The sequence below is a fragment of the Cervus canadensis genome, chromosome 13, assembly GCF_019320065.1.
Source record: "Cervus canadensis isolate Bull #8, Minnesota chromosome 13, ASM1932006v1, whole genome shotgun sequence".
NCBI lineage: Eukaryota > Metazoa > Chordata > Mammalia > Artiodactyla > Cervidae > Cervus > Cervus canadensis.
Window position 1 is genome coordinate 1,530,862 of NC_057398.1, and position 27,301 is coordinate 1,558,162.

The following is a 27,301-nucleotide window of genomic DNA, read 5'->3' on the forward strand; positions in this document are numbered from 1 at the left end:
TGATATGTGTCCCCTGCCCCCCGCCAGTATTAAAGCAGTCATTTCTAATTTCATGGTTTCTAAGAAGAAAATCTGATATTATTACCTCTTCATGGATTTTTCTGTTTAAGCAATGTAACCTTTCAACTAAGTATCTCTCTTTTAAGCAAGTATGACTCCACAGTTATTTTCCTTAAACCCAGTTATCATCTGTTACTTACTGATTCACCCACCTGCCAAAAAGAATTAATCAACATATTAACTTATGCTACAATAGAGAAAATCTCCATTTCTTCAAAATACTTTTATATAATCTTTCAGACTAGTTATAATCTATTTTAACACAGTCATTTTAATTCCCACAGTATATTATTATACTGTCAAATTGAAATTTAAGATTTTTTTTTTTTTTGCAAAACACATTCACTGTTGCTTGTATTTATCACTGTGAAGGGATTACCCCAAATGCTAACTGGTCATGGAGTCAGGGAAGGATGTGCTGAAGTGGATTAAAGTCTTAAACCCAATTTGTGAAACCACACTGAATGCATTCCCATCCAAACTAAGATCTTAAAGCACAGAGGTTCTCGGGCTGCAGCAAACAATGAAAAGTCAAAAATGGAAAGGCGTTCAGCCAGAATGAATCACCACACAAGATGAAAAAAGTAAGAACACCCACCAGATTTCATTATTTGATGGAAAAAAAAAAAGAAAAACCATCCTCTACTTTACAGTAGAGGATAATGAGATGCAGGAAATGGTCTGGGAGAAAGGAACAGTTTCCTCTGCAGTTACTGGTCTTAAACCCACAAACTTCTACACTAAATTCCAAGACGTTACCTTGCCAAGACAAGCTGTTTAAACTAATAACTTCCCTTTTTCTGACAAATAGAAACACTTGCTCACTGTAGAAGACACAGATGAGCAAAAAGATAAAAAGCAAAAAGCTCAGCACCCAGGGAGAGCCGCTATGTTCACTTTAAAAACCCTTCTGGAGACTCACGTACCGTACAATGCACCCATTCTAAGTGTATAATTAAGTATTTTAAGATATATGTACTGGGCTGTACATCACCATTGCCACAATCTAATGTTAGAACATTCCATTACCCCAGAAAGAAACCCACTAGCAGTCACTTCCCATTTCTTCCCACCACACATCCCCGCTCCTCGGTCCTGGGCAACCGCTGACCTGCTTCCTGTCTCTCTGAATCTGCTTAGTTCAGACCTCTCATATAAGTGGAGTCATAATATGTGGGTCTTCTCTGACTGATGTCTTTCACTTAGCTCAGTGTTTCCCAGGCTCTTCCACACTGTAGCACGTATCAGTACTTAGTTTTTTATTGCTGAATAATATTCCACTGTAAGGACAGGCCACACTTTATTTACCCGTTTGTAATGGACACTGGTCTCCGTGTTCTGTTGGGAACACTGCTCCTGCGAACATTCCTGCACAAGTTTTTGTTTGGACACCTGTTGTCGAGTCTCCTGGAGTCCAGGAGTGGGATTTCTGGGTTACGCGGTGACTCTCTGTTTAACATTTTGAGGAACTGCCAGATTATTTTCCAGAATAGCGTGCACCACTTTACATTCCCATCAGCAATGTTCCAGTTTCTCCATAGAACACGTTATTATTTTTTTAATACACTTTTGGCTGCACTGCGTGGCATGTGGGATCTTAATTCCTCCACCAGGGATCAAACCTGCGATCCCTGCATTGGGAGTGCCGAGTTTTAACCACAGGCCCCAGGATCATGTCAATTTAATTCTTAGACCACCCAGAGGGCTTAGAAGGGTAGAGAAAATTTTCTTCATCCTCAACAACAGCTCAGTACCAGTCTGATATTTCTAACCATCTAGTGGCATCTTCGTAAGTTCGAGTTTTAGGATGAAATTTTAGATTTGTAATACAGACCTAGTTTTAAGTAGGCACCTCATTTGGTGTCCCAGAAACTTCACTGTCAAGAATTATGTAGTTCTGTGAATAGACCTGTGCCAGGAGTTTGGGCAGAAGAAATAATATAGATCAATGAGACCATCAACTCTATGATGTGTTCCAGATTGGAAGGAAAATGGTTCTAAAATTATTAACAATATTCATCATGCTCTTGTGCATATTAAACTCATCTCTATAGAACCCTTCACCTCTCTGCCCTTTTCTGTGGTTGGAATAAAGCAACGTGGGTGTCGTTCATGGCTCCTTTCTTCCACCCTCCATGTCTCGTCAACCAGAAAGAGCTAGCAACTCTACTTTCCATGTATTTCTGTTTTCTTGGCTGTGCCCTGCAGCATGCAGAATCTTAGTTCCCCAGCCAGGAATGGAACCCAGGAATCAATCCCTGTATTGGGAGCTCGGGGTCTTAACCACTGGACCACCAGGGCACGCCCTCTGTGCATCTTGATTCCATCCACTGCTCTGTGCCCCCACGGCCACCACCTGAGTTCAGGCCACCGTCTTCTCCAGTCTGAATTACTGCCTCAGCTTCCTCCCTCAGTTTCAGCCCCCCTCCCCTTCTTTTCTCCACATTACAGTAGGAGTGGGAAATACACTATTGCTGTGCCGTTGTCAAGAGCCATGGAGACGTGGGGTCACCTGTTACTGCAGCATACCTCGGCCTGAGCAGACGACACCCAACTTCTTCCAGCTCCTTGGATGTGCCGTTCTCTCACTTTGGGCCTTTCCCTTCCTCTCCCTGTCTGAATCGCCCCAACCTCTCCTGGCCTTCAGATCTCAGTTTAGATGTCGTTTTCTCTGCAAGCCCTTCTCTTTCTCTCCAGACTGGTTTGTGTGTCCATCTGACACACTCCTGGGACAGTCTGTACTTCCCCCATCACAGCACTGACTACAGAACCGTCGTCCTCGTCCACTGCGAGGCAAACACGATGACTTCCTCATTCACCACGGCCTGCCACATGGTAGATGCTGTAAATCCCCTGCATGAGTGAATCAATCTTTAGAACTTGAAAGCTTTGCCACACTACTTCTCAGGGGAAGTCACTGAAGGCAGAAAGTAGTTGAGTCCAAGTTGTGGTCTGATTCATCATAATGACACAAGCAAAGAAAAACATCCATGGCTGCTAAATGCTTCCCTATCTTCACCTTGATGTAAGTTCTACGGGTTTTCCAAGCCTCTCACATTAAAAAAGTGGGGAGAGCTATAAACAGTAGGAGTGAGGCTGAAGCTCCTTGGCAGGAGACAATGACAGGCACTCTTATTCTGGTACGTGTCTCAACAGTGCACGAGAATGCCATACAGGTTGGCTCACAGTCTTGAAGCATTTCCGGTTCTCAGACAAGCTCTGGGCACGGTGTGCAGGGTGTGTCCATTCCACAACTCCGGTCTGACCGAGTCACCCTGGATATTTTCCTGTCCCTCCCTGCCATAAAACATAACTCGTAACAGCCCGGCGTGCGTCATGCCCTCTGATTCCCTCGTGAACTACCACAGGTAAGGCTTTCCACGGCCCTACAACTAAAAGACCACCCCAGAGCCATGCTGGTGCTGACTCAGAAAGAGGAGTCTCAGTTTAGGTTGATTAGACTGTGCTCTGGTGACACCAGAGAGGAAATCTGAATCTGAGCTCTCTATCCAAGGGTGTATGGTGGGGGAGAGCCACATATGAGACCTGAGTGGTCCTGAGGTTGACTTTTTAACCCTGAGATGAAGAACTTCATGTTAAAATACTGGGCTTCCTCTACTATGCCTGACTCACATGCAAAAATGGTTTTAACTCATCAGGCTGCACATTAAGAATGAAGCAGCCCACATGTAAAGATTGACTTGTTTTTGGAAAAGAAAAAACAAGAAAAAGAATGACTACTTTTCCAAAAGTCATGGTAAGAACAGGCATGTCTATGGCAAGGGTCCAAAGCTTCCATGACACTGACGAGAGCTGGGCAGGGTTCTGTAAAACGTTAGCTTCAACTATTTCTGAGGTTTCCAAGGGATTACAGTGCTGAGAATGCTTGAAATGATGGTTAGAGCCAGGTCCTATGATTGGAAGTGAAAGGGGCATGGTTTTAGACTCAACATAAAAATCAGGTTGTACTAATGGTAAAGAATCCGCCTGCCAACGCAAGAGATGCAGGTTCGATTCCTGGGTCGGGAAGATCCCCTGGAGGAGGGCATGACAACCCACTCCAGTGTTCTCGCCGGGAGAGCCCATGGCTGAGGAGACTGGTGGACTGCAGTCCATGGGGCCCAAAGTGTCGGACACGACGGAGGGACTAAACAACAACTGAGAATTAAACATGATAATGTTTGTAAAGCGCTTTGCATAAGGCTGGCTTTAGAGTCTCATTAAATGGCAAGGATAATCAAGCAGAGATCGCCAATGAAGAACTGAACTTCCTTGTAAGGGAAGGAGTTCACTGCCTCTAAAAGTACTTTAGAGTCAATTGGCCGTGTGCTGTAGAAGAGTTCCTCCTGCCTGGGCATGGAGAGCAGCAGGGACCAAGAAAGGACTCCAGTGAATGCATCCAGATCTGAGACTCTAAGACAGAGCAATGCTGAAATTGCTTTGCACATACTGATTCTAAAGCAAAATGGCTCCCAAATATACAACACTAAAACTGCTGGAACCATAGGGAGAAATGGACAAATTCATCATTTGATGAGTGACTGTTTGATCTACTTTATTATGTATTAGTGGATGAGAGGCAAATCTGAACATGAGTGTTAGTAAAAATGTAGAAAATCTGAACTACCAAGCTTGATTTACTTGATATACATCACTGCACCTATCTACCTATTGGTGAGATCAACACTCTTCTTTGGCTTAGAATATTTCTAGAAACCGACCATGGACTACCTAATAGAGCAAGTCTCAAGGGTCCTTGATTCCATCCATAGAGTAGCAAATATATACGTAAAACACATAAATACATTTTGAATTTAAAAGTCTTTAAATAACTGACGGTTTAAAGAAGAAATAATAATGAATACTTAAAAATAACAGAACTGAGTAAAAACACTGTGTATTGAAACTTGTGGGATGCAGAAAAAGTAGTAATTTGAGGAAAATTTATAACCTTAGTTGCTTATATTAGGAAAACAGAAAGATTAAAGATGAATATACTAAACTCATTTAACTGAAAAACAGAATAATCTGAAGACAGTAGTAAGAGACAGAGAAATTACATATATCAGTGAAATAGAAAACAAATTTGCAATATTTATTAACAAGGTCAAAAGTTGATTCTTGAAAAGCATATAATGAAACAAACTTTCTAGTTAGATCTAGTAGGAAAAAAATGAAACATCAAGTTAGTATCAATGAAAAAGAGACATTATATATAAAACATTTTTAAAAGATAAAATGAAAAACTTTTTAAAAGTAAAAAAAAAAAAACAGTTGAAAAGAACATTAAAAAATATATAACTTAGAAAAACTGACTCAAGAATTCCTAAAAAATGTTGAATAGATCTATGACTAATAAAAACAATAAATCTAAAGGTAAAAATCTTCCACTCATACAAAGAAACTCCACACCCAGACAATTTTATAGGGAGTTCCGCCAAACTTTGAGGAGACCGGTCATTTCAGAACTGTATACATTATTCCAGAGAAAAAACAAGGAAAAAAAAGGAAATATTCCCCAGCTTATTCTTTGGTGCCTGTAAAACCAGGGATAGCATAAGAAAGGAAAATTATAAATCAATCATAAACATAAAAATCCTAAATAAGATATCAGCTAAAAGATAATATATGTATTATGGCCAAATTAGGTTTATCGCAGGAACACAAAGGTATTTAACATTGGAAAAACCTATACATATAATTCTTAATGCTGACAGATAAGGGGGCAGTGTTTTTGCTGACTTCAACAGATTAAGAGAGGAAACAAAGCATGGGGTAAAATCTAATACTCACTCATGAGGAAATTTTTAGCAAATTCAGAATGAAAGAGAACTTTTTTTTTTTTTTTGAAAGAGAACTTTCTTAACTTGGTTAAGGGTATTTGAAAAAGCCTGCAAAATACATGATTCCTAACAGGGAAACATGTGAACTAAGGTATTTTAAAAACCAGGAACTAGACAAGAATGTCTGCTATCATCACAAACATTCAGCTCTGTACTGGAGACTGTAGCCACCATGATAAGGTATGAGAAAGAAAAGCAGATGAAAAGCAAAGCTGTCATCACTTAGCACGGGACCCCTGCCTCCTGTACAACGCAGGGAACTCTGCTCAGTGTCACGTGGCAGGCTGGACCGGGGCGGGGCTTGAGGGAGAAGGGACATGTGTATATGCAGGCTGCCGTTCCTGGGCCGTCTGCCTGGAACTGTCACATTGTTAACATTGTATTGGGCTATACTCCGATACAAAATAAAAAGTTTAAAAAAAATGTGACCCTCTAAATAGAAAACCCTATTTAACTTATAAGCAGAGTATATCATGTGAAATGCAGGGATGAATCACAAGCTGGAACCACGATTGCTGGGAGAAATACCAATAACCTCAGATATACAGATAAAACCACTTTAATGGCAGAAAGTGAAGCAGAACTAAAGAGCCTCTTGATGAAGGTGAAAGAGGAGAGTGAAAAAGCTGGCTTAAAACTCAACATTCAAAAAACTAAGATCATGGCATCTGGTCCCATCACTTCATGGCAAATAGATGGGGAAAATGTGGAAAACAGTGTCAGTCTGCATTTCCTTGGGCTCCAAAATCAATGTGGACAGTGACTGCAGCCACAAAATTAAAAGACACTTGCTCCTTGGAAGAATAGCTATGACAAACCTAGACAGCATAGTAAAAAGCAGAGACATCAGTTTGCCAGCCAAGATCCATATAGTCAAAGCTATGGTTTTTCCAGTAGTCATGTACTCTCCAGATGTGAGAATTGGACCATAAGGAAAGCTGAGCACCAAAGAATGGATGCTTTTGAACCGTGGTGTTGGAGAAGACTCTTGAGAGCCCCTTGGACAGTAAGGAAATCAAAACACCTCAGTCCTAAAGATCAACCCTGAATGTTCATTGGAAGGACTGATGCTGATGCTGAAGCTGATGTGAAGAGCTGATTCTTTGGAAAAGACCCTGATGCTCGCAAAAACTGAGAGCAGAAGGGGGTGACAGAGGATGAGGTGGTTGGATGGCATCACCAACTCCATGGACATGAATTTGAGCATACTCTGGGAGACAGTGAAGGGCAGGAAAGCCTAGCATGCTACAGTTCATGGGGTCACAAAAAGTCGGACAGACTTAGCTACTGAACAACAACATGACCATGGGAATACATTACCAATGCTTCCCTTTCAGGGCTATGGAAGAGACCCATGGGAGTGAGGGGCCCTTACACGCAAATTTCATTAGCTTCATGGTCAGTCTGCCTCCAGTAATAAAACAGTGAAGACAAGTGAAGTGTCCACAGAAAAATGGATAAACAGGACAAAAACTACTTCACAGAATCAATATTACAGCAGCGAAAATAAATCATCTGCTTCCTCACACTTAACAACTTGGAAGAAACAGAGAAACTTCCATGATAAAAGTGAATCCCACAAGGCTACGTGTTATCTTTACAAAGCTCAAAAAGAGAAGAATAAAACAGAGCGTTTGGGAATGCCTCCAACCATGATAAAACGACTAAGAATGGCGAAGAGAGACCAAGTTCAGGACAGTGGTGGTCGAGCGAAGCAGCAGGGGTAGGAGGTGCAGGCTTATGTACTCAGTACGGATACGTCACGGAGTAACGGACTTCTGTTTCGTTGGTGTGTCTTCAGACTTAGTGTGATTCCACTGCATCGGTAGCAGCCTGCAAGAGCTCAAGTCCTGGAGTTCTGCGCCCTCCTTCCTGCCCCCTACCTTTGCCCTTCATTTACTGCCAGCGGCTCGGGGACCAGCTGCAGAGAAGTGCGACCCCCCGGGGACCAACCCAGCACCGGACCGCACGCCTGTCCTCGCCGTCGGGGGCGGGGGCGTGTGTGGAAAGGCCCAGGGTATCCACACTCAGATCAAAGCTGCTCCGTTAATTCCCGTTATTCGCCGGCAGGAAGCAGATCGGAGCTCCCGGCCCGCCGGGCACCGCCCTCCCCGGCACCGCCCCCGCCACCCCGCCTCCCAGGGTGCGGGCTCCCCGCCCCCGCCCCACTCCCGGCGCCCGGACTCTTTCCCTCCCGCCCTGCCCACCCGATGACGCGAGCTCTTACACGATGCCCGTGCCTGCCCCTCCCCGCGGAACCTGCCCGTTCCAACGCAGCTCGGGAGCTTACCGCCTGCCGGGAAGCCGCCCGGCCCCGCCCCCTCGGCCGCTCCCAGCCGGGCCCCGCCCCCTCGGTGGCCCCGCCCCCTCGCGCGCCGCGGCGCCTCCCCAAACCCGGAAACGTGAATCCCGCCCTCCGCGCCGTCCCCACGCAGCAGGGTGGCCGTACGCTGCGCGCTCGTCGGCCGGAAGCCCGGCCCAGTGCCTCAGGGGGAGCCGCCCCGAGCGGGAGCTGACACGGCCGCAGTCCGCGCGGGTGAGCGTGGCCCCGGCCCCGCGGCTCCGGCCTGCCTCCCGTCCTGCTCCTCTCGTGCGGGCCGCGGGCGCCGGGCCGCGGCGGCAGGCTGGGCCTTGTGCGGTCCCTCCCCTGCGCCGTTGTCCCCGCCCCCCCGCGTGCGGGCGTCGCCGTGACGTCACGCGCCTCTGCGTGCGTGGCCGCCGGGGGCCGACGTCGGAGGAGGGGAGCGGCGATGTTGGGGTGGGGGGAGGGAAGGGGCGCGGGCCGACCAGGGTCGCGGATTGGCGGCCGCGCCCGCGCCGCCTCGGTTCCGCCTGCCGGACGGCCGTTCCGAGCTCTCCGCGCTCGCATGCAGCCGCGCCTTCCTCACCCGCCCCCTCGACCTTTTCGGAAACTTGAGGTTGTGACTAGACCCTCGCTTGCGCTTGCTTTTCTGTTGGAATTTTTCCGGGAAAATGGAGCCTGGCAGTGTATCCTAAGAATTTTTTTTTTGAAAATTGTTTCTCAGCACATTTAACAGCCCCCAAATGAGGTTAATGCCTGTTTCCCAATTGCTGTCATTTTGCAAAACCCAGTTTCTGTTGTAAATGGGAAGAGCTGTGGTTGGGAGCTTGCACGCACCGAGAAGGTGTGCGCTCCGGGTCCTTCGGCCCCCCGGTGCTGAGTCCCGGGTGAGACCTGAGCTTGTAGCACTGGTCACAGCGGAACATGCGTGTGCCCCTGGGGCGACGCTGGGGCCTTGTAGCCTCTGGCGCGTGTTACTGTTGCTGCTTGCGCTTCTGTCGTAAAGACTCCAGTTGCGAAATAGCCCTCTTGTATTTTCTGTGTGTGCGTGTAACAGAAAGGTCTACCCCAGAATTTCTGTGATGTCTGGTTATGTCAGAGTGCAAGGCAGCCCACAGACAGAGGTCAGTGGTGCGAATCCCTGTGCAGCGTGGAGCCAGGAGTGTCTTCACCAGGGGAACTTGGACGGTGGGAGGGAAGCCTCAGGTCAGCACTGTCTTCTCTGTCCTTTGGAGGCATAGCCCAGGGACGTGATGACTTTAGGGTACTTTATCCGTGACTTTAATGAGGGTAAAATAAATCAGGATATAATTTTCTCCCCAGACTATTGAAGGATGTTCGTTCCAAGATCCCTGAAAGTCAAGCGGAACGCTAAGGATGACAGTGGAAGTTGTGTAGCCAAGAAAGTCAAACCCGAGGCAGAAGACCGGGGGCTGGATGCAGGTGGGGATGGTCTCGCGGATGCCTCGGGTACCAAAGGGGCTGCCGCAGCGGCCCACCAGGGGGCCCAGCTGCGCCCTCTCCCCGGGCCTACTGGCCCGGCGTCCGAAGGGACTCTGCCCGACTCCGAGCCAGGGACACAGACTGGCGATCTCCCCGAAGAGCCGGTGAAGTCCTTCTCCAAAACCCAGCGGCAGGCCGAGCCCGGGGAGCCCGTGTGCGTGGTGTGCGGTCGGTACGGCGAGTACGTGTGCGACGAGACGGACGAAGACGTGTGTAGCCTGGAGTGCAAAGCCAAGCACCTGCTGCGGGTGAGGGGCGCGGAAGCGGCGTCCCAGCCGAGCCGCCCGCGGAAAGCGGGCTCCGAGTCGGTGGCGCCGGGCCCTACTCCCTACGTCTACACCGAGCACGCTTTCGTCGCGCACCTTCGGGAGGACCAGATTGAGAACCTCAGGCGGCAGCTGGGGATCACGGTCCGAGGCCGAGGCGTCCCCAGGCCCATCGTTGACTTTGAGCACTGCGGCTTCCCTGAGGCCCTAAACCGCAACCTGAAGGCCTCCGGCTACGAAGTGCCCACCCCCATCCAGATGCAGATGATTCCGGTGGGCCTTCTGGGCAGAGACGTGCTGGCCAGCGCGGACACCGGCTCCGGGAAGACGGCCGCCTTCCTGCTTCCGGTCATCGTGCGAGCTCTGTCTCAGGTGAGTTAGAGCTCACCTGTGTGAGCTCAAACACACAGGTGAGGGGTTTACCCAGAGTGAGCCTCAAGCTCCTTAAAAAGCTGGAACTGAATACCTAGACCGTTAGTAACTGGGACTCAATTGTATTATATTGAACCAATGTCTTCACTGAAGGTCTGGAAAAAGGAAATCACTTCCAAAATGGTTTCTTTTTAATGAATTTTCTGTTTAAGGAACATGCATGCTTTGGCTTTGGGGGGAAAGTCCTGCTGACCAGATGAGCTGTGATCTTGGTGTCAGTCTAGCGTCCTTTGAGTTTGTGTCTTGAAAAACCTGATACCAAAGTCAAAAGACTGTTGTGGACTTTCAGCACATATCATTAAGGGTGATCTCTGTTTCACCTTAAAAATGATACCACCTTGCCTTCCTTGCTCGTTTATAAGCATTCCCGCACATAATGAGATTAAAAGACATTCTGTGTGATTATTCACCAAGTACTGGTGAGTTTGTGAGTTTTGAAGTATGGCAAGAGGGAAAGGAGTGAGAAATAACAGGTGATGGAAGAAGAGAGAAAGGGAATTTCAGAAAACTAAACCGTAGTAGGAGATAATGTGAGAAAAAAATGAAAGGAAGGACTAGATGGTCAAGATATAGATGCAACTCAACCCAGAACTTTGGGTTGGCCAAAAAGTTTGAGTTTTTCTGTAACGCCTTATGGAAAAACACAGATGAGTTTTTTGGCCAACCCAATAGAATATTTGTACACTATAAGGTTTTTGGACAAAGAAAGAAGTGAATCTACAAGGGACTAAGGGGAAACCGGTAGGCGCTGCCGGGCCTGACCCGGCTCTTCATGGAGACCAGCGGGCCTCTCTTCCTTGGAGGAGGATGGCCCGAGATCACACAGTCCAGCTGACAAGGAGCCAAGCGTCCACGTTCCCGCCTTGGTTACTGCAGGTGCCTCTCCCTGGTCTGCGTTTTGATGTTTCCTTGTGCACCCGTGTTCCGTGGGAGATGGGTGTAGTTTCTGAGGGTTTTGGAGGAGGAGCAGGAGGCGGCTGGGCTGGTGGGATCTCCTTCCGAGGGGAGGTGCTCCTGGGATTGCCTTGCAGACTGGAGTCCGCAGCAGCGGCAGCTCATCGCCGGTGTGTTTCCGTTTCTGCAGAGCAAATCGCCGTCGGGGCTGGTCCTCACGCCCACGCGGGAGCTGGCCATTCAGATCGAGCGGCAGGCCAAGGAGCTGATGAGCGGCCTGCCCTGCCTGAGGACCGCGCTCCTGGTGGGGGGCCTGCCTGCGCCCCCCCAGCGGCACCGCCTGCGCCAGCGCATTCAGGTGGGCCCGTTGGACAGGGCGCCTGTGCCGAGGACCAAGACTGCAGGAGCCAAGGCTTTTCTCCCCAGGAGGAGCTTTGGAGTGTGGCTTTAGGTAGCCTTGGAACTCTTGTTCCAAGAGCCTTAATTTTCAAGTTGGGCTGTGTGTGACAAAGGACAGGAGCACAGTTGACCGCTGTCCAGTGGTCTCACATCCTTTTATCTGCTTCGGGCCCTGAACTTGCTCTTGGAGGTGGGTGGGCGAATCCCCTCTCTCCTAGTTGCGAAGATGCATCTCTGAAAGATGGGCTTCATCTCAGGATCATGGCTGGTACACATCAGAGAGTGATTCCTATGAACAAGGACATCATCCTTCGTAATCACAGTCCGGTGATAGACGAGAAATGCCCGCCGCCTCGGTGGAATGCATCAGGCGCGAGCGTCGCTGTCAGCGCCTGAGGCCCCCCCCCCCCCCCCCCCCCCCCCCCCCCCCCCCCCCCCCCCCGGTTTTGGTGGCCGTCCCATCAGCTCCATCACCTTCAGTCATTCGTTGCCCATAGCTGTCGCGCCTCTCTCAGCATCTTCGGTGTAGAACCTATCATTCCTTTCTTTCTTCTGATGTTGACATTTTTAAGGATTACAAGGCCTTTGAAGAACAACCCTCAACTGTTGAGATTGGTGTTTTGTGTCTTTGATAGGAACATCGGGAGAGGTGCTGTGTTGTTCTCATTACATCCTTTTATGTGGCACACGGCTTCAATTTGTCCTTTTCACTGATGCTTTCATCTGTCAAGGAGCAGTAAAGTTTGTACCTTTCATATTGAATAAGTGTTTTAGGGGGAGTACTTTCAGTTGGTAAATTTTTTGAGCTTCACCAGACTCCCCATGTATTTATTTTTTTACATGGACTGGTGGTTCCTTTTTTATTTATAGGATTATTATTTGGGTGGCTCACGGCGGCACCTTCAAGTCGGTTTCTGTGTCCTTTGATCATATCCCTGTCCTTGTTTGAGTCCTTTCTTACTTTGCTGTCTGAAAAAGATGGCCTGTACTGAGCTCATCCTTTCCTTGCCTCTGCCCGGAACTCTCCGTGGAGCCCTGGCTCCTTCGTGTAGAGAGCCGTGTTTGGAAACAGACCTGGGCTCTCCTTGGGCCCCTTGCTCTTGAGCCGTCATTGCTCTGGGACCTGGAGACCATGAGTTCCTGTTGATGGTTCCAGTTCTCGTTTGTCATGAGGTCCCTTTAATGCTCTGTGTTTCCATGGTTATCGCTCTGACGGTGAGAAACCTGCCGCCCTTATCCATGACGTCACTCCTCTGCCTGGCCCCCCTCTTTGTCCCCACCCCCCAGCAGTGCTTCCTCCCTGGGCGCTGCACGGCCTCACCACCCCCTCCATCTGGCCGCCTCTTCCCTGCCCACCCCGTGTCAGGCCTTGTGGACACGCACCCTCTGGAGGGAAAAGTAACAACTGTCTGCTCAGCAAAGCTCTTTCAAGAGTGAGGACGAGACAAAGACCTACTCAGATAAACAAAACTGGGAGGGTATTGCCAGTGGACCGTCTGCAGGAACTTGCAGAGGAAGCCGTCCTGCAGATGAAGAAGATTCCAGAGAGGGAGGTGGGGGGCAGAAGGAAGCTGGTGCAGAGGCGGCAGTGGGCGTGTGGGCGAAGCTAAATGGACACAGGCTGACGATCAGTGACCAGGAGCAAGCGTGGTGTTTAGAGAACAGGGTGGACGCCGTCCAGCAGCAGTGCGTAGTGCAGGCGAGATGGGATCGCGGTAAAGCCTCGCCCTCCATGCTTGGAGAACAAGCTAAAGTGTCCATTAACTTTGTGTTAACTTGTAGATGTACTGGCATTCTAGGGGAAGCACTCAAAGGATGAAAAAAAAAGTTCATAACTTCCAAACCGTTGGAGGGGAAAATGGAAGAAGAGGAGTGAAGTCACATCAACATAATTAAAATTTTGTGGGTGTGAAGGACACACAAACCAAGCCAAGCCCTGTGTTCTGGGGTGACAGGCCTTTTATCACCCGCAGCGGGATTAGCACTGGGCAGTGTGGACCGGAAACGTGGGTACAGCCGAGTGTGTGAGGTTGTTGGCAACTCCACCAGGGTCACCCTGGCCCTCCTCGTTTAATCCTCACAGTGGCTGTTAGTGTTTGCATCTTAGGATGAATGGGAGAACAGACCCACGCCGTTACTAAAGGCCGGAGCCACCACTCCTGCCGAAGTTTGACTGAAGAGCCCCTACTTTCTTTAATATTTATTTTTAGCTTTTATTTACTTGTTTGGCTGTGCTGGGTGTTAGTTGTGACACGTGGGCTCCTGAGTCGCGGCATGTGGACTCTTAGTTCACTACGTGGGGTCTGGCTCCCTGACCACGGGTTTAACTTGGGTTCCCTGCACTGGGAGTGTGGAGTCTTAGCCACCCGACCATCAGGGAACTCCCGAAAGCCCCTACGTGGACCACGACTTCAGCTAATATAGTATTAAACTGCCAAGAGACTTGAGCAACCTTAGAATTCACTATCCCCAGCCTCGTAATTTGAAAGTGAAGTGGCAGGCCCAGAGAGGGCAAGGAGGGTGCCCTTGTTCATGGAGCCAGATTGGGGTCAGCATGTCTGAGGTCCCCCCCAGTCTGGCCCCTGCCTCAGCCACGTGTTCCCCCCTCTGCCATCACCTCCCTGCCCCCCGCCCCCGCCTCACCGCCACGATGCCCTCCCCTCTCCCTGGCCCTCCCCACGTGCTCACGCCCGCTACTCCCGTGGGTGTCAGCTTGTGTCTGAGCAGGGGCCGGTACGTCCCTCCGTTTGCAGCCTGTCCTGATCACGTGAGCGCGTGTTTGCTGTGTCTGCCTTTGGGTTGCGGCTTTGGTGAGAGCAGGGGCGAAGTCTGATTCACTCGTCGCTGAGTTCTGAGTGCTTGCACAGTGTCCGGCATGCCTCAGCCACTCAATAAGTGTAGAACGAAGGAGTAAGTGAATAAACGGATGTCGTCTGACTCTCTAATTTGCTTTTTCTCTTTTATTCAGGTTATCATAGCAACTCCTGGGCGGCTTCTGGATATAATAAAGCAGAGATCTGTAGAACTCGGCAGTATAAAAATTGTAGTAGTGGATGAAGTAAGTGGTGGTGTTTAGAAACATAATTTTATAGAAGTTATGAAAAGCACGTTATAGTTACATAATTGCATTGTGTATTCAACCAATTTCTCCCCCAAAGGAAAACAATCCAGGGATTTTTTTTTTAACTGGCGGTAGTGGTTCTTAAGCTAGTTCTTGTATCAGTTCGGTTCAGTTGCTCAGTCGTGTCTGAATCTTTTCGACCCCGTGGAGTGCAGCACGCCAGTCCCTGTCCATCACCAACTCCTGGAGTTCTTGCATAGACTGCAGCTAAATTGAAATTAAACCACAGCTGTCTTTTCTTAATTCGGCTTTCTCATAAACTGATCAGGTATACTGTATTCTCAGTGATAAGTTTTTTAAACATGCTGGCTTGAAATTTATCTACAAAAAAAGAATTGGTGCAGGTCATGATTAGCAGGAATTTTGGAAGTAGCTAATGATGCTTACTAGGAGGAGCTTTTTAAACTTTTTCTACGTGAGTTAAACATGTTGTTTGATGTTGTTCCACCGTGTGGACAAGCGTGAGAACACGCAGAGGGGCAGGGCCGCCTGCCTGCGTGCTCGTCCCCTGGCAGCGACGGGGCAGAGCCCTGGGGTTCCCCAGCAGCGATCAGAAATGCGGGGCGCTGGGTGCTGACCCGGGACAGCAGCCTGCCTGCCTCCGTGGCCCCAGTAATTAGCGGCCACACCGCAGACGTGGGTTTGGAGCCCGTGTGCCCGGTCCAGGCCCCAGCTCCTCAGCGCTGTGGGGCCCTGTGTCACGCGCCTCAGGTTTTACGTCTATAAAACGGCCTGCCAGTGCCCATCTCCCGAGAGTCCTTCCCTGAAATGCGCCTGGCGTCTAGGGAGTGCCCGGCGAACAGGGAGAGTCGGCCACCCTTGACGACGAGTTCAGGCTCGCTGAGTGGGTGGGTGAGCGTGTTGCCCAGGCACCCTTGGGAGTGAAGTCAGATTGTCTGGGAGCGAGGGCGTCCGTGCAGGTGACACCGAGGACGGCTCCCAGAAGACGAGGCCAGGTTTGGTCTTAATTCGGGGGCGCCCACGCCCACCTCTTCCTTGATCTGTGCGCCCCACTTACTCTGGACCCGAGCTCTGTCTCCCCCGGGGGCTCTGCCACTTTGGAGTAGCCTTGTGTTCATTGTGAGCGGTTCTAGTATTCGAAACACCTTAAATTTAGGTAGTGCTTTTAATTCTAAGAGCTTTTAAAAGTACGTTTTCCCACACTTTTCACTCCGTTAACACTCCTTCAGGGTATGTAGGAAATAGACTCGTAAGTGGAAACTGAGGTGTGTAAAGAATAAGATTTTCCCAAGTTCTGGCTGATAATGGTTTCCAAAAAATGCAGTGTAGGTGGGAACCGGTCATGAATATTGTGTATGTGTGGGTGTGTGTGTAAATGAAACAGAACTTTGATGAAACAATACTTAGCATTGCAACATGTCAATTTTCCTATTCCTATATTTTTTTATTCTGTTCTATTTTATGGCTTTGAATAAGTGCTATTCATGGTCCATTCTACAGTTTGAATAGCAACTGTATTCTGTGAGTAATCCATGTATTAAATGCATTAAAGACAAGTTGGAAATAGGAGGAAAAACACCCATATTCTCATTGAAATAACCAAATATAACCATGGAGATTGTATTTCTTTTTCATTTCCTCCTGGCCTTGAGAATTCAGACTTTATTCTGTAGACATTGGGAAACTTTGAAGGATTCTAGGCCTGCATGTATTATAATCAGGCTCGTGTTCTTGACCTGGAGGGTAGCCTTTAAGCAGGAAGGCTGGTTTCCAGGCATTGGGGGCGGGGGTGTTGAGCCGGGGTGATGGCTGTAGGGAGGGGAGGAGACGGAGGTGAGGGAGGCGGTGTGGTGTCAGGTCAGGGGGGATGGGTGAGTTATTTTTTTATACTTTGTTTACCAGATTTTCTGCAGTGCGCTTGTTAGTATTTAAAAAAAAAAGGGTAATAATTGCATCTTATAGAGTCAGGTGAAGACTAATGATTGGCTGTAGAATTCGGCACCTGTGGAGTGACGGATGACACAGAGGAGCTGGTGAGGGGGAGGGGAGGGAGGTGAGCCCTGGACCGGACAGTGCGGGGAGGCGAGGAGGCCGAGGAAAGGTGACCGGGGACTGGGCCACCCCTCCAGGAAGCTTAGGCGAGAAGAGAAGTGGAAGGAGTCAGTTTCTCGTGGTCTTGTTTTTTCTGAACCAGGAGACCAAGGCCATCTGCTGAGATGAGCCGGGCTCAGCAGGGTTGCTGAGGCGCGGGGTAGTGTTTGCACATGCCCTGCGGGTGCGTTTTCTCTCTGTCTCACAGTTAATAGAAGCACCAAGAAGGACCATGCTGGTGCTTTATACGGGCTTCCCAGGTGGCGCAGCGGTGAAGAATCCGCCTGCCAGTGTAGGAGATGCAAGAGCCGAGTTGGATCCCTGGGTCAGAAAGATCCCCTGGCGTAGGAAATGGCAACCCACTCCATATTCTTGCCTGGAAAATCCCACAGACAGAGGAGTCTGCCAGGCTTCAGTCCGCAGGGTCGCAAAAGTTCACACAAGAGACATGACTGAGTGCGCACACACACACTTCATACACTTTAACTCATTAGTTCTCATCACAGCCCTGGGAGGTAGTTACTGCTATAATTTCACCTGTAAGAGGAAAGACTACAGCTTAAAACTGTTAATTACATTGCTTGAGGTCATGTAGAGCCAGGATCAAACCCAAACCATCATGATTACTTTAGATTTTTTAAATGTTACAGAGTGAGCGATATTAAAACAAGTCATCAAGCTTCAGTCTAACTGACAGCACATTAGTGGACACCAAAATGATTAAATATCTTATTTTCCAAAATTACAGACACCAAGGTTATATTTGAAAATCAGGATAGCTTTAATCTTTTGTTATTTTAAAATTAAAAACTTGAACATTTTTTCTATTTTTTCAGTAATACATTCATTGTTTTTGAAAAATCAGCAATGCAAAAGTTTATACAGGAGTGAAAGCCTCCAAACTAAATGCTTTAATTTATTAAAATCATGTTTTATTATAAATACATGTACGTGGTAAAAGCAAGAGTCAAACTTTGCCAAAAAAGCTATAAAATGAAGAATTAAATTATACCCGTAACCCCAGCTTGGGCTTCCCTGATAGCTCAGTTGGTAAAGAATTTGCCTGCAATGTGGGAGACCTGGCTTCGATCCCTGGATTAGGAAGGTGCCCTGGAGAAGGGAAAGGCTACTCACTCCAGTATTCTAACCTGGAGAATCCCGTGGACTGTATAGTCTGTGGGTTTGGAAAGAGTCAGACACGACTGAGTGACTTTCACAGCCCCAGCTCATAAATCTTTTCCCCAGAGTTAGCAGTTAAGTTTCAGTGCTCTGTCTGTATTCGCCTTCTTTCCTTCTAGCAGTGATTCATTATCATTTAATAAAGAGCTCTCTGGTCATTTTTCATGGTAGCATAGCATTGTGTTGTATGGATTTACCATCATTTATTTACCAAATCGTCTACTGATACATATCTAAGGTCTGTGCCTTTTTTGGCCACTATTAGTAATACCATAGTACAAATCTTTGTAGGGACTTCTTTGGTGGTCGAGTGGTTGAGAGTCTGCCTTCCAGTGTGGGGGACGCAGGTTCCATCCCTGGTCAGGGAACTTAAGATCCCACCTGCTGAGGGAGTTGAGCCCGCGTGTCTCAACTAGACAGCCCAGGGGTCACAATTAAAACCTGATACAGCCAAAAATAGAATAAATAAATTTTAGAAATCTTTGTATGTCACTGTAAACATAGTTATAGAAGTTTGATATAAATGTGTGTTTTCCCCAGTTAATCCTGTGTCTTTTGACACTGTGGTGTATTTCTCCATGTAAAGCATTTTTAATGTTTTACGTCCTTAACTGCGTCTGTTTTCCTCCAGGGTGCTCTGGGTTTCCACGTAAGACTGACCTGCCGTGGTTGTATTCCAGGCTGACACCATGTTAAAGATGGGCTTTCAGCAGCAGGTGCTGGACGTCCTGGAGCAGCTGCCTCGTGACTGTCAGACCGTGCTGGCGTCAGCCACGATCCCGGCCAGCATAGAGCAGCTCGCCGGCCAGCTCCTGCGCGACCCCGTGACGGTCACCGCCGGGGAGAGGAACCTGCCCTGCCCCAGCGTGCGCCAGATCGTCCTGTGGGTGGAAGAGCCAGCCAAAAAGAAAAAACTGTTTGAAATCTTGAACGTGAGTGGGAGAGCGGTCCGCCCTGCGTCGTGCACGTGGTCGGCACCCTTCACGGTTCTGGAGGCGGTGCTGCTCAGACGTGGCTCTGGGGGAACCTGCTCTGGGAGTTTCATCATAAACTGCTTGGCTTCCTTCAGAGTTCTGTGGGGTTCAGACACATTTTTGTGAAAACATGCAGTGTAGACACAAGGTTAGTTTTCTTTTCTGTTTTGTAGAACAGTGTGTAAAGATCAAGGCTACTGCAGTGCTTCCCTGGCCGTCCAGGGGTTAGGACTCCTCACTCCCAATGCGGGGGACCTGAGTGCAGGCCCTGCCTGGGGAAGCAGGATCCCATATGCCTCACTGAGTGGCTGAAAAAAAAAAAACCAACTTAAAGACAGGTTCTCTTTTGGCTGTTCCGTCCTTGAGAAATAGAATTTTTTGACAGTAACTAGCTCAAGGGAGTTGGAGAAGGCAATGGCACCCCACTCCAGTGTTCTTGCCTGGAGAATCCCAGGGACAGGGCAGCCTGGTGGGCTGCCGTCTGTGGGGTCGCACAGAGTCGGACATGACTGAAGCGACTCAGCAGCAGCAGCTTAAGGGAGTGGTGTGTACTGGCCTAGTTACCTGAAGACACAGCGTTAAATGTGGTTTGTACTGACTTAAGAACAGTATTGGAAATTTTAAACTGCACTTTAAGTTGTAAAACTATTTTTGTAACATTAACACGATGATGGGAAAATCTGAAGGACATACACTGTTTGGCTTCTGTCTGTGCATGTTTTAAAGAAGGCACTCATTTGAACAGAATGTAATTCTTCCCTCCCTGGCAGTGTTGCTAAACCTATGGAAAACTAGCTCATCCTAGTGCTTTCAGAAAAGCATCCCATTGTAAATTATAGGAGTAATTTCAGTATGTGTTGTTACTGTTTTAGGATAAGAAACTCTTTAAGCCTCCAGTGTTAGTTTTCGTGGACTGCAAGCTAGGAGCAGATCTGTTGAGCGAGGCCGTTCAGAAAATCACGGGTCTGAAAAGCACCTCCATGCACTCGGACAAGTCACAGATGGAAAGAAAAAACACACTGAAGGTGACACCCAGCATTCTGCTTTGTTCTCTTGCCCATAAATCTTTCGTTGCCTCATTTTCAAGAGATACCATATTATCAGCTGTTTTTTATTTTTACTTACTAAAATTTTTTTCAAGCTGTTTTTAAAGCTGATCTTTTTTTTTAAATGACTCTGAGAACTTCAGGTGAGCAGTGGTGTGACATTAACTGTCCCTCTTGCTAAGGCTTCTGTGTTTTGGGAGCAATAAACCTGTTCCCTCGGGATTGTCTACTAAACAGATTAATCATTCAGAATCTGCCATTTGTGACATCAGGTCACCTTGGGCTGGGGCAGAGAGTAGTTCACTTTTGGGAAAGGTTTGCCTGAATCAATTAATAGGAAAAATTTGGGGTGGGGGTTGGAAGGAATGGAGGCTCCCTACATTACCCAGATATGCCAAGACCTTTACTTTTGCAAAGGTGGTGCGGCCACAGCATTGAAGACGGTGTTGAGAAAAGAAGGGGCCATCTGAATGACGGAAAACCACTCGAAGTAAGCTCTGCATGATGAATTTTGTTGCTCTTTTGGAAAGGGGCTGCTCGAAGGAGACTGTGACGTGGTGGTGAGCACAGGGGTCCTGGGAAGAGGCCTGGACTTGGTCAGCGTCAAGCTGGTTGTCAATTTCGACATGCCCTCCAGCATGGACGAGTACGTGCATCAGGTAAAGGGTTTACTCACCACCACCGTTTTGCTCATGAACTTCCTTTCTCTAAAAAGATGTTTGATTTTGGCTCTGCTGGGTCTTTGTTGCTGGGCGGGCTTCTTGCTCGTCGTGGTGGGTGGGGACTGCTCCCTAGCTGCAGCGCGCAGGCTCCTTGTTCAGTGGCTTCTCTGGTCAGGACCCCAGGCTCAGAGCACAGACAGACTCAGTTGATGGGGCACAGGGGCTTAGCTGCTCCATGGCGCGTGGAATCTTCTCGGAGCAGGGATCGAACCCGTGTCTCCTGCACTGGCAGCCGATTCTTTACCACCAAACCACCAGGGAAGACCCTACTCGTGAATTTTCTTATGCAAGGCATTGTCAATATAGTAGTGAGTTTGTTTTTTCTTTTTTAAAAGCAGAACATAAACCTGCATATATTTTTGCTTTTAAACTATATGTATATAAGGACTTCCCTGGTGGTCTAGTGATTAAGACTCCACGCTTCCACTACAGGGGGCTCCGGTTTGATCCCTGCCTGGTTTGGGGAACTAAGATCCCACATGCTTTACGGTGTGGCCAAAAGGTAAAAAAATAGATAAATAAATGTATATAAACTAAGTACGTTTTTTCAGAAGAAGCACATGGATGCCTGGAATGCATGAAAGATTAGCTGGGGGCCTCGCTGGTGGCTCGGTGGTAAAGAATCTGCCTGCCAATGCAGGAGACTCGGGGCTGATCCCTGGTGCGGGGAGGTCCCACGCACCTCGGAGCAACGTGGCCCGCACGCCACGGCTGTGGAGCCTGTGCTCGGGAGCCCGGGAGCTGCAGACCCTGAGCCCTGGTGCCCTAGAGCCCATGGTCCACAGGAGGAGAAACCATCGCAACCAGAGTAGCCCCTGCTCCCCACCGCTAGAAGAAAGCCTGTGCAGCAGTGAAGTAAAAAAAAAACTAGCTGGAAAGAGCAACCTGAAAATGTTTGTTGGAAAAATTTAAGTGGTTAGCTTTTGGTTTAGTTTTATTTTCTTTGTATTTTTTGTTTTCTTCAATGAGCGTATTAAATGGCCTTTATAACAAGAAAAAGAAGGCTTTATTTAAAAGGTTGTTTTAAGCTGCTACATCTGGCCAAAACAAAATCGATCTGTTGAAGCATTTGTGTTTCAGGAATCGTGTCTTCCATCATCTCTCCACGTCCTTATTTGCTCTAGACATTCCCCTCTCGAGGTTCTGTTCCCTCCCTTTGCTGCAGAGATAAGCGCCTCTCCTCTTTCCGGCAGGAACAGAGCCTCTCTCAGCGCTGTTACCTCGCTGACCGCTGCCTCCTTCCCTCCCGGCATCACTTACAGCCTCTTGGGGTGAAGTCTTTCACCGCTGTTCTTAGAATCACCTCTGAATGTCGCGTTTACGGGGCTCACCCGCCAAAATGCTCACAGCGCCTTCACTGCGCTGTCGCTTCATTTTCCCGAAGACTTAGTCGTCTGGCCGCCTGCCCTCCCTCCCCCCTTCCCTCTTTTTTCTCCACACCACCTCATTTCCCTGTGCCTCAGGCACTTAGTTATTCCACAGGGCTGACTATTCAAGTGACTGGAGCTTATTTTCTTCCAGACTTTCAGTTTGATAATTTTGGATGGAAGTCTGTCTGGAATATTAAAATACTCAAGAAGCTTCTTAAATGAAGCGTGCTGGTTGTAACTGCGTACTCATCTCTCCCTTCTCCAGGTCAGCCCCACGGCGGGCAGTTACCACGGGCACCGCTGTGATACTGTGTGTGTGTGTGCGTGTTCAGACTCTCTTCCCTTGTAGGTTATTAGAGAATATTGAGTAGCGGTCCCTGTGCTGTACTTGTTATTTTCCTGTTTCATGTACATTCGTGTGTATCTGTCAATCCCAATCTGCTAATTTATCCCTCACCCCACTCCCCCTCCCCTTTAGTAAGCACACGCTTGTTTTCTGTTAGTCTCTTTCTGTTTCGGACTTAAGTTCATTTGTATCTTTTTTAGGTTCCACAGGAGTGATGTCATAGGCATTTGTCTTCCTGACTGTCTTCACTTAGCGGGTCATTTCTAGTTGGATCCCTGTTGTTACAAACGCGCTGTTTCCTTTTTTTGTGGCTGAGTGTTCCATGGGGCTTCCCCGGTGGCTCAGTGGTAGAGAATCCACCTGCCGAGGCAAGAACTGTGGGTTTGATCCCTGGGCCAGGAAGATCCCCTGGAGGAGGGCATGGCAACCCACTCCAGTATTCCTGCCTGGAGAATCCCATGGACAGAGGTGCCTGGTGGGCTACAGTCCACAGGGATGCAAAGAATCAGACACGACTTGAGTGACTAAACAACATGTGCATGTACCACATCTTCTTTATCCAGTCATCTGTCCGTGCCTGCCTTTCATTAAATAAATCTTAGATGTCTTGCCTTATCAGCGCTCATCCTAGGTGCCTTTACTAAGTGTTAATATGTATTTAGTGTTCAACCTAAGGCCAGGCACTGTTTTCTAAGCTCTTTAAAGGGTTTTCTTGTTGAATCTGGCTCGTTCTATTTTTGTGGTTGCATGGGAATGTATTACATGGATGTCCTGTCATTTACTTAACAAATCCCTCACTGCTGGATGACCAGATGTTTCAAGTGTGTTGTTGTTAAACACCCAGACACGCAGCTGCCGAGGCCTCTCCTGCAAATATATCTGTAAGAGAAATTCCTAGTGGGAGGAACAGTCTATTCATTTAAATAATCTGTATATACTTTTATGTTTTGCATTTTCAATTAAGGAGCAGAAATTGACCAAGATTGTGTATTTCTCTCCCTTTTGAGGAGTTTCTCAGTATATTTGGAGACATGTCAGTTTTGTTCCTTGTCATAGGTCTCCACAAATTTGTGTGTATTTAATTCTGTCAAAATGAGAAATAACTTTATGCAAAAATGGATTTGCTTCAATCTCAGACTTCAAGGCATCTAACTACTATGAAGAAAGTAGTCCTTTCACCTTAATTATTGTAGCTTTTGAAAAGTTTTTACCATAACTCACTCGAAATAAGAAACGTCTTTGTGTCCTCACCTCCTGCATATATACACACACACACATACGCATACACACACACACATACGCACACACACATAACTGAAATACAAGTTTCATAGACAGTACTCTTACTGTTTTTATTTTCTTATTTTCTATTTGGGCTGTGCTAATGGCAGCCCCCTAAATTGATGTCACAGGTATATTGAGAGGACCAAGTCAGCAAATGCCGTCTGGACAAATGTTCATCTTAGTGAAGCCTCCTTAAATACTAGTCTTCATTTTCTTTCAAGAGATGTGAGGATTTCGCGTGAGCATTTTGAAAACGTCCTTTGCATTTCATTTCAGATTGGAAGAGTGGGGCGATTAGGTCAGCATGGAACAGCGATCACTTTCATCAATAACAACTCGAAAAGACTCTTCTGGGACATTGCAAAACGCGTGAAACCCACAGGGTCCCTGCTCCCGCCGCAGCTGTTAAATTCCCCTTACCTTCACGACCAGAAGAGGAAGGAGCAGCAGAAAGACAGACAGATGCAGAACGACCTGGTTACGGGGGCCAATCTCATGGACATTATTAGGAAGCATGATAGAAGTAATGCTCAGAAGTGATCTGTTATACCATCTTGAACCATTTTTATTGTGTATTGTCAGTGAAACTTCTGTACATTATTACTGTGTGGGTTGATAAAGGTGACATGTACATGAAACAGAAAATTAACATGATGTAAAAAGTTTTAATAATTAAGTTTATACAGCCATATTGTATTTATTTACCTTTTTAATTTTCATAAATTAAAAACAACAGCAGAAAGTGAATTACTAAATAAAAATTTCTTTTCCCTGGAGAAAAGTCCTTTTTATTTTCAATCAGTATTGCTCCTAGCTATCGTCAGAAGCAGAAAGCTGCATGGCCTGACTCAGATGGTGATTCTTCTGTTTGGTATCCATTGTGCGCATGCATGTTGGCACCTGGGTTATTGTTGAATTGATAAATATCAGGAAAAAGTAAATGACAAAAAAAATGGAAAAATGGTCAGCACTCCTTAAAAGAAATGTAAAGTATCTGTTTTCTCTCTCAGTTTTCCTTTTGGAAACTTTTATTTAATGTTTTATTTAATGTGGGCTGCTTCCCAAAATGGGCTTCCCGGGTGTCTCAGTGGTAAAGAACCTGCCTGCCAGTGCAGGAGACGTGAGTAATGCGGGCTCAATCCCTGGGTTGGCAAGATCCGCTGGAGGAGGGAATGGCAACCCACTCCAGTGTTCCTGCCTGGAGAATCCACGGACAGAGGTCTACAGTCCGTGGGGTCAAAAGAGTAGGACACGACCGAGGGGACTTGGCAGGCACGCACACTTACTGAAGTAACGAGTTACGTGAATGCTGCTCTGCAATGTATGGTTTTATGTCAGTGCTATTTTGCTAGTTCAGGTGACTTATTTAGAAAATTGATGTAAAAATGTGTCAGTGTGCTCCACACACGTTGCCTGAGCTCACACTGTGTTCAGGACACGTGTTCAGTGCTCAGGACACAGGTGGCGTGTCCCCGCCCTCAGTGTGAAGGCTGCGTCGTAAACCAGCCTAGAGTCTGGGTAACTGGAGGAAGCCAGGGCGTGTTTCTCACGGCAGGACTGGCGGCCCTCCTCCGGGGCCGAGCTCTTCCACCTCTTGGCGGCACCCTCTCGAACACGAGGCGTCCAGGGCTGGCCCGTCTGGGGCCAGACGTTCAGATCCCTCAGCTGATGATTTTAAATTCCGGGAGGAAGGATGGCGTTTTGCTCTGATCCATCAGTACTTCGTTGCTTTGAGAACCATTAGTATCTGCCTAGTTGGGTCAGTTAGACGGTGTGTTACGGAAAGGCTGGCATTAAGCTTTGTATCCTCCACTTGCTGCTGGGAGTGGGAATGGCGAGTAGAAAGCCTGGTATCTGTTGTCTCCACCCAAGTCTCCCCAGAGTGTGCCAGCCCTCAGGACGCCCCCTCGCCCCGGTCCTCTTGTGTCTGCCTGCCGAGGGCGAGCACATTCCACTTAAGGGAGCAGGAGCGGCCGCTCTCCAGGCCCCACGCAGAGGGGCAGGAGCACAAGTGTGCACACCTACGAGGCCACGTCCACGCTCCGATGATCACAAAGAGAGGGCAGGTTTTCACGAGGCCCGGACGTGTTGACAGACAGAAGCAGTGTGGTCAGAAAAGCAAGACAGCTTTGCAAACCCAGGAGACCATCCCGAAGCAAAAACGGTCCTGCTGGCCTACACCACCACCTCGATGGTCAGCTCAGCATGTGCGCGCGTGGCTTCTGCCCGTGCCGCGGGTCGCCCCACCTAGTGCCTCTGACCGCGTCTCTGTTAACCTTCCTGCAGCCACGCGCCCTGCCCACTCTCTCAGGTTCAGCTTCCGTATTGCGTGGGGCACCTGGAACCCCCTTTTTGAAGCTCATTTCTGAAGGGGCAGGTGGAGGATACGGTGGAGAGGCGGAGCCCTGAATCACAGGCGCACCGTGGGGACGGGAGCCCAGCGCTGTGCAGAGCTGGGGTGGGGCTGACGGGGCGGAGGGAGGGCACCACCTCTGATCCTCCTTCCGTTCCTCCCGCTTCCCCGAATCTCAGCCTCTCCTTGAGATCTCGGCTTCCCCGCCTCCTCGCACCTTCTTCCCTCCTGTTGGGGGCCAGTGGCTGCGAAGCAGTCCTTCCCAGCCGTCAAGTAGCTTATAGACCAGACCATTGTTTTCAATGGTCCCAGGGTTGCTCATATTTTTTCCTAATTAAAGATGTTATTTTTCTTAAAAGGCTATCATCTCTCATTTCATGGAAGAAAGAACATGAACTATAGAAGAAGGAAGGACATACTCTCTGAATGAGAGCCAGCGCCCCCCAAGAAGGGGCAGATGGCAGCCTTATACTGCGAAGCCGTGTGATCAAACTTTAAGTCATAGACGTTTGTGACAAATTATTGTACAGCTTGAGATTTTAATGAGCTGGGATAACTGGTCATATGTGGTCTCAGATGTTGGTTTTGCCCTTCTGCTAATTGTGATCTATGACGGGGATACCAAATTCACTTTTCAATTGCTTTAGTGCCAGATGGGAAGCAAACACCTCTTATGTTTAGACACCTTAATGAAAACCCAAATGTCTCTTAGACACGGCAGTATGCGGTGCCATTTCATAAGATACTTTCAATGCCATTCTATTCATATTTCTAATACCAAGTATATTTTTAAATCAAAATTTTTTTCTAATAATAGACCAAGCACATTTTTTTAAATCAGATTTTTTTCCCCAAAACCCAAGCTGTGTGTGTGTGTGTGTGTGTGTGTGTGTGTGGTTTTCATAACATCTTTATGAAGAACATCACCACATACTTAAACTATGACTCACACTGACGAATTTTAATAAATCTAACTTGGCTCCGTGAACCGTCATATTTTCTGATCAAACGATGCTGTTTCCTGTTGGCTGGTTGAATATTATCCAGGCTGTGCCCTTCTGTGGAATTAATATCAACACGGTCCTTATTGCCTTGTTGTATTTTCTGCTCCCCACGACCAGCACAAAGGTGGCTCCATAAACTGGGCAGGCGTGA

At 47.9% G+C, this 27,301-nt stretch overlaps 1 protein-coding gene across 5 annotated transcripts; it reads left to right on the top strand.

Annotated features, from left to right (window-relative positions):
• Positions 1-8,301: 8,301 nt before the first annotated feature.
• DDX59 (DEAD-box helicase 59) lies at positions 8,302-24,355 on the top strand. 5 transcript variants are annotated; one of them, XM_043485289.1, is made up of 8 exons: positions 8,302-8,439; positions 9,529-10,346; positions 11,491-11,658; positions 14,668-14,757; positions 18,732-18,983; positions 19,898-20,050; positions 20,602-20,730; positions 24,070-24,355. In XM_043485289.1, exons 2-8 carry the CDS (start codon positions 9,540-9,542, stop codon positions 24,331-24,333), a joined length of 1,863 nt encoding a protein of 620 aa, XP_043341224.1. In that variant the 5' UTR covers positions 8,302-8,439; positions 9,529-9,539; the 3' UTR covers positions 24,334-24,355. The 5 variants fall into 5 exon arrangements, with proteins under 5 accessions (XP_043341224.1, XP_043341228.1, XP_043341225.1 ...); XM_043485290.1 differs by lacking the exon at positions 8,302-8,439 and adding an exon at positions 8,680-8,821; XM_043485292.1 differs by lacking the exon at positions 8,302-8,439 and adding an exon at positions 8,931-8,953.
• Positions 24,356-27,301: the final 2,946 nt, after the last annotated feature.